This window comes from Leptonotus elevatus, chromosome 22, assembly GCF_054856555.1.
Source record: "Leptonotus elevatus isolate MCC_2025b chromosome 22, RoL_Lele_1.0, whole genome shotgun sequence".
NCBI lineage: Eukaryota > Metazoa > Chordata > Actinopteri > Syngnathiformes > Syngnathidae > Leptonotus > Leptonotus elevatus.
In genome coordinates, this window is record NC_141260.1 from 724,436 (window position 1) to 732,163 (window position 7,728).

General features: G+C 40.7%; 1 protein-coding gene across 1 annotated transcript; it reads left to right on the forward strand.

Moving 5' to 3' along the window:
• The first annotated feature begins 816 nt into the window (after positions 1-816).
• Positions 817-7,522, forward strand: LOC147155388 (GPI alpha-1,2-mannosyltransferase 3-like). The gene is made up of 12 exons (XM_086066697.1): positions 817-1,053; positions 1,429-1,552; positions 1,686-1,802; positions 1,884-1,989; positions 2,060-2,193; positions 2,299-2,439; positions 2,521-2,572; positions 4,223-4,434; positions 4,530-4,594; positions 4,976-5,180; positions 5,249-5,426; positions 6,735-7,522. Exons 1-12 carry the CDS (start codon positions 942-944, stop codon positions 6,879-6,881), a joined length of 1,593 nt encoding a protein of 530 aa, XP_085922823.1. The 5' UTR covers positions 817-941; the 3' UTR covers positions 6,882-7,522.
• The last annotated feature ends 206 nt before the right edge of the window (positions 7,523-7,728 follow it).

Consider the following 7,728-nt stretch of genomic DNA (forward strand, 5'->3'; position numbering starts at 1 on the left):
TCATTTTTCAAAAATCATTTCCAGTTTAATACAATCTAAAAACAAGTTGGGTCAAAAATATGGGTTAAAAATGGACCGATCCTCTACTTGGGTCGATTTCACCCAACTTTGAGTCAAGCGTAAAACAACTCAGAAATATTGGTCAGATTCTTTACTTGGGTCAAAAAATTGGGTCATTTTGTATAAAACAACCCAGAAAGTAGGGTCAAATTGACCCATAAGGTGGATTCATGATTGGGTTACTTTTGACCCAACTGTTTTTAGAGTGTACATTTTGTAGAAACTTTATTTGGAAGTACACCGCCATTGTTATTTACGTCGCAACGCATTCAGTGCATAGTGACGTAGAATGGCGGAAGGTCTCTGCCGAGCAATGTGAAACGTCTATAAAGAAAGCAAGGCAAGCCTTGTAGCGTTCCTAAAGAAACAAAGCGATCGGGAGAGTCCCCCACGCTGTGCTCTCGTCATTCACCAGACGCATTCAAGAGTTTTGATCGTCCCTTTAGGAACGCTACCTTGCTTTCTTTATAGGCGTTTCACATTGCTCGGCAGAAAGCAGCCGCCATTCTACGTCACTACGCACTGAATGTGTTGCGACGTAAATGGCGGCATATGTCCAAATAAAGTTTCTACAAAATGTGTTAAACTGAAAATGATTTTTGAGAAATGAATCTCATAGTTATGTTAGTTACAACCAAATAAATAATATAGAGCAAACTTGTCATTACAGTCGGGGTTCCTTTTAAGAGTAACTCAAAGAGTTAAGTGTGTTGCTAACGCAACAGTGTTCCTTTGAATCTTTGAAGCTTTGTATTAAAGTTCTTACTTCTTACACACTGTCAAAGAGGCAGGTTGTGTGTAGTTAGTCCTCTGTCATTACAGCAGTGAATTGTTGTTGGTCTTGAAAATAGCCGTATGCAATACTACTTCTGCAACCACACATGGACACTTTCAGGCAACGTTTGAAGTTCGGGACAAACGGTGAGGATGTCGAACTCAGGAAAAGAAAGTCCCTACTCTACACAAAAGAGGTTGATGCCCCTATTAGGAAAGGTGGGTTTCCTTGTTGATGTTTGTTTACTTAAAAAAAAAGTAATGAGTTTCTAGTTTCTCTCTCCGAACAAATAATTGAATTAGTAACTGAATTACTTCTTTAGAAATGTGAGCAGGTACCAGGGAAATAAATGTTTACGCTACTTTGATTAAAAACCTAAGATTTAGAAGAATTTACTTTTTTGTCTTCTTCACTTTAAGCAGTTTCAACGCCATATTTCACTTTGGGTAACGGCGTTGTTACGTTTGGTTTGAAATAGTGATTTGTTATATTAACTGCTACAACACAGTAGTCAAGCCATTTTTTTTACGCTGTAACTCGGGTAATTGCGGTTATTCGCTCGACTGTAAAGTCCTTCTTCTTTTTCCATACAGAAGTGCTGAGAGTTGCAGCTTTTTCTGTAATTTTCCGTGTCGCCAACTGTTTCCTGGTTCAGAGCAGCTTTGTTCCAGATGAGTACTGGCAGTCTATGGAGGTCGCCCATCACATGGTCTTCAAATATCCTTTCAAGTCAATTCATTTTGACACCATTCACCCATTTTATGGAGTGCTTGTCCTCATTAGTCGAGTGGTAGTGTGCATAACACCTAACTGGGTCCCAGGCAGTTGCATTTAGCCTTAACAGTGTGACTTATGGGCATCTGACATGGGAATGGAAGGACGGCATAAGGGGCATCACCTATCCTCTCTTTTTTGCTGTCATCTATAAAATACTACACTGGATACACTGTGACTCTGTGCATCTTCTGGAACGTGTTTTTATTTTCTATATTCAGCAATGTGTAGGTCAGACGTGGTTTGTTATTCAACCTGGTTGGGTTTCCTTGCAGATATGGATGCCCCGACTACTTCATGCACTCGTCACTGCGTTTGCAGACGTTAAATACTTCTTCCTCATCGAAACACTTGAAGGTCGAGATATTGCAAAATGGACGGTAAGTCAACTTTTTTTTCAGGGTGAATGTCAATTATGTTGGCTGTATCGGTGTTCCTGTGTGTGTGCAGTTCTTCTGTCATATGTGCTCGTGGTTCACGTGGTTCTGCTGCACCAGAACGCTGACGAACAGTGTGGAGACCACCATCACTTGCCTGGCTATGTCCTACTTCTCCCTGCCAGCATCTAAAACACACAGCAGCAGGTCTCTTTGGTCATTGTAGAACTCTCTCTCTCGTTCTCTGGCTCTCTTTCTTTTTTGCTATATGGGATCAGTATCTGGCTGACACCTATTTCCACCCCCTTCAAGTAAAAAGTATTTGAGCCTTGTTGCCTTGGCGATCATTTTTCGACCGACGACCCTGATTGTCTGGCTTCCGCTCTTGACTTACCATTTCTGGGAGGACAAATACAAACTGAGGCTCATGGTTCATGACTACATTCCTATAGGGTAAGTTGTGTTTTGTATTCAAAGCTTGATGTTTACAGATGTTTGAATACATTTGAAAGTAACAATGTTTTTGCTTTTTAGGGTTTCAGCCATTGTGATTTCAACCATAATAGACTACATCTTCTATAAAAAGGTGACATTTACAGTGAACAACCCTTACCAAAAATACATCAAGTACATAATATAGAATATACTTAAGTAACCTAAGTTTATTTTTTGAGTGTACTTATTCTTGTAAACTTTTAAGTTAACTCCTTGGGACTAAATTGGAACATATTAGTACACTTAAAAGTATACTGAGAAGTATACTTTCAAGTATACTTTATAGTATGTTTAAGTACACTATTAAGTATACTTGAAAGTATACTTTGTGTCACACTTATGTCCACAGTTTAGTTTACAGCAAAAAGCCCAGTGATAAATTGACAGGGATCGAACCAGCAAACACTGGTACTGAAGGTAGCGACCTTAACCTTTAGGCTATCCAGTCACATGATCTACATATATACTACAGCAGGGGTGTTCAAGTTCGGTCCTCGAAAGCCCCAATCCAGCCTGTTTTCTATGTTTTTTTCCACTAACACACCTGATTCATGTGCATTTCAGGTGCTAGCTAGCTAGCTCCCATAGTGCTCGTTTGCCTGCTAGGTTGCTAGCTAGCTACTAGCTAGATAGTAACCATGGTGCTTGTTTACCTACTAGCTAGCTAGCTAGCAGGTAAACGAGCACCATGGGAGCTAGCTGGACTCCAGGTGGCGGAGTGGTACCGTCACTTGCCTACGATGCAGGATGGCGTGGGTTCGCTTCCCCGCCTGGGAGACTGTGTTTGTATGTGTGCGTGTTTGTGTGAGTGAGTGCAAAAAACAACAACCATGGGAGCTAGCAAGGGACCTAACTAGCACTTAGGGCTAAAGCCAAACTGTGGCAGGGTTTTTACTTTCTGGACTTAGATTTGCCACCTTGCCTCAAGTCAACAAAGATAGGCCCCATCTCATCCGTGACTCACTAATGTACTACAGTTGATGAATAGATCAATAGTTTCTAGAAACTGGAACCTTTAATGAAAAAAAAACCTTTAGTGCAGAAGTGAGGTGAGAGCCTCATTTAGACAAGGTTGTCCATTTTTGTTTAATGGTGTGCCCTGAGATTAAAAAAAATTGAAATGCGTACCTTGTCTCAAGAACATATTTATAGTGTGTACTGCAGTAGCGAGCGGTCATAATAAGATATTAATGCGGTGCATGCCCAAGCCCTTCAATAAAATCATGTGTCTTCTATTATACAATACCTTAGCTCTACTGTTTTGGTCTTAAATTCCTGTGTAATTTGTCCTGTTTTCCTCGCGGAGAGCTGAAAAGCCGACATCTTGCTTCGCACATGCGCAATGAGAAATCAAGTTGTGTTGGTTGTGAGAGGTTTCTGTACGTGCGTTAGTTGAATGGCAAAAAACCTGGAAGTAAAGCAGCTTGTCTGACAACGAGCATGCGCATAATGTTCTGCAGTAATTTTATACACGGTGGTATTGTGGTGCTCGTTGACATAATTCCCCCACGGAACTAATGTTTGTTGAGTGTGTTCCCGTTAAGGCGGTGGTAGTCACCACAGTATAAAATAATAATTAAATATTTAATATTAAAATTAATTTAAAAAAAATACCCCACATTTTTTTGCGGCCGCTCACTTATGTGTCACTCCAGCATGCCCACTCTAAAAGGTCACCGCTCGCCACTGGTGTAGTGTAAATGTAACAATGTTTTTGGTTTGTCAACTGTTTTCTGTTTAGTGGATCTTCGTACAGTTCAACTTCCTGAAGATAAACGTCTTCCTCAGCGTGGCCAACTTATACGGCACCCACCCCTGGCACTGGTACCTCACTCAGGGCTTTCCGGTCGTAATTGGACCCCATCTCCCGTTCTTTTTTCATGGATGCTTCCTGGCTTTTAGAAGGTACAGAATTCTGCTGCTGGCCATCGCCTGGACCATCAGTGTTTACAGGTAATGCATCGTAATTCTCACTTGCTTGTTCTCCACTCAAGCCTACTGATATTAATCTATTTAGTCACCTCACGCCATGCTTGAATTGTTTTCAGTATTCTTCCTCACAAGGAGTTTAGATACATCTATCCTGTTCTTCCCTTTTGTATGATCTTCTGTGGTAAGTCCCTATTACAAACTTTTACAACAGTATTGACTCCATAGACTCACAGTCTGTTTCACTCTTCTGTTACATAAAACAATAATTACATGACACTTTTTATTATTTCAAATAGCCTACTCTATTAAACAATTATTTCATAAATTTTACAAAATAGATTCACAAAATATAGTTATAAAAAAATAATAAATACATTTTCATTTACAGTCAACTCCATATATTGGCACCTGCAGATTTGCATATTCACACTTTTTTTTTTCGTTTTAGAATTTTGGGAGTTGCTAAAACAAAAAAAATCCCTATAGCATTTCATAGGCCATAGTATGAATGCTTGGTGGAGCTGATTGTCACACTTTGCCTACCCTTGGTGTGTGTAAACAGGGATATCGGTGGCTAATATGAGAACGTGGCGCCGAGTAGCCGCATGCGGTTTGTTGACAACCAACCTGCTCATAGCCCTTTACACGGGTCTGATCCACCAGCGTGGTACTCTGGACGTCATGAGTCACATGCGCACACTTTGTCACAAAGTGCCTGAGCCAGATGTCCTCTTCCTCATGCCGTGCCACTCCACGCCTTACTACAGGTGCCAACTTTGTGATGACGAGCTATGGAGACCTGAAACAGGATGTTAAGTTTTCTATCTCCTTGCAGCCACGTCCACTGCCCACTAAAGATGGCATTCCTCGAGTGCCCGCCTGATCTTGGCCAAGCGGACCATGTGGACACAGCGGAGAGATTTTACGATGACCCGCATCTCTGGTTGCGGACTTCGTTTCCACACGCACAGTCATGTCCAACTCACTTGGTTCTATTTGACGTTTTGGAGAAGGTAAAATTACTGTCACATCTGTCAAAGTGGCTTGTTGAAAGCTATTTTAGCATTTCTTTAGTATGAGAAGTGGCAAATCCAAGTCCAGAAGTAAAAACCCTGCCACGGTTTGGCTTTAGCCCCAGGTGTTAGCTAGCTAGCTCCAATCGTGCTCATTTACCTGCTAGGAAGCTAGCTAGATAGCTAGATAGCATCAGAGGCTAAAGCCAAACTGAGGCAGGGTTTTTAGTTTCTGGACCTGGATTTGCCACCTCTGTTCAATATCCTTGATATCCATAAGGTCCATGTACTAGTATGGTCTTTGGGTCATATTCTTCCATGTGAATATTGAGGAGGCAAGTACTTTTTTACATAGGACCTTTGTTGCTTTGACTAGTTGCGCTTGTTGGCGATTTTGTGCTACCAGTAAAATGAGCTACATTATAAAATTCTACTAGTTCACACAAATGCTTCACTAGCAGAGGTGGCAAATCCAGGCCCAGAAAGTAAAAGCCGTGCCACCTGGTGCTAGCTAGCTAGCTGGTAAACGAGCACCATGGGAGCTAGCTTGGGAGCTAGCTAACTAGCAGCTGAGGCTAAAGCCAAACTGTGGCAGGGTTTTTACTTTCTGGACCTGGATTTGCCACCTCTGTTCACTAGGAGAGTTGCAGATGTCAGCTAGCGCACAGTTTTCCTCACTAGTAAGTAACATTTAGTTGTATTACGCCAAGTCATATTACTACTAGTGTTCACTGATCACGAGAGCCTTCTTAAATTGGATATTGAGGTAATAAATGTCCAATTGACTTATCCAGTGGCTATTTCTCTAAGACTGCAAGGGAAGCTCAGCTTCCCCTATATGCCCCTCCCCCTGAAAAAAAAATAAAGTGAGGAAATATGCACAGCTGTGTGTACAATTTATGTGCTATAATACCTTCATCTTTTGTTCAGAATCAGCTACTTATCACAAATAATGGACATGACTTTCTTCTAATTCATCTCTGCAGTTCTACGGCACTTTGATTTATTTATTTACACAGTCGGACGCTGCTTCGTAGAGTGGGTCGTTCCACTACGCAAAACTGGACGGTCATTGGATAAATGCTGGGCTTTTTCTTGCCCATTAAACACTCAGCGTCTCTGGGGGTTTATAGAACAGTCGGCCAGCCCAGACATTCGGCTACTGTGATGATTAGATGATCTGTCTGAGGCATAAAAAAAGAAATCAACAAAAACAAAGAGCTTGCCCTCATTTGAATGGGCCGCAGCCGCTACCAGTGACTTTAAAAGCAGACAGCTTACTAAATTCTGATGTGTTTTATGTTGCAGGAGATCTCCGTGTTTCTACAGGACAATAACTACAAGAAAATGACGGACATATTTCACACTCATTTTCCTGAGGGAAGAGTTGGAAGAAGAATTTTCATTTATGAACGACAATTACAACCATTGGAACAACTTGCAGACAATGTCTAATTTTATCTCAAGCTTTAACAAGGCTGGATGTAATAAAAAGCTCTATCCAATCTGTGTTTTCCCTTACCAAAAAGTAGTATACATCAAGTACATAATTATAGAATATACAAAATTTATTTTGCGAGTGTACTTATTCTTATACTAAAAGTAAATTCCTTGGGACTAAATTGGAACATCTTAGTACACTTAAAAGTATACTATAAAGTATATTAATAAGTATACTTAAGCATACTTTATAGTATTTTTAAGTACACTATTATTGAAAGTATGATCTTTAGGGCTTTATAAATAAATGTAACCTATAATTTTGGTTCCTTAGCGAGTGCCTTCTAAATATATACTACAGCAGGGGTGCCCAAGTTCGGTCCTGTTTTCCATGTTTCTCGCCACTAACACCTGATTCATCAGCAGGATCGTTATCAGGCTTCTGCAAAGCTGGCTGATTAGCTGATCATTAGATTCAGCTGCACTGCAGGAGGAAAACAAGAAAAACAGACTGGATAGGGGATCTCGAGGCCCGGACTTGGCCACTGTGCTACAGTATGTAAACTTTTAGTATATGTTTTAGCAAGTGCTGCTCCGATGCATACGTTAATTGTGAATGTGTTTACATGTAACATTAAAGACTTTTTAAGGATCCACCCTGAATGCTATTAGGTCTTTCCAGCATTTTGCTCCTGTCATGTGGTTCAATAAAAACACTCAGCATATAGCATATCAGCTATAGCAGCAGCGTTGAAACACTGATTCTATGACTGTTATCAAGATCATTTGTTGACCAGAAACCTTATCTCGGTTACGAAATGACCTCTGCTGAGAATCAGTGCCAGTGTGTAATGTCCTGTTT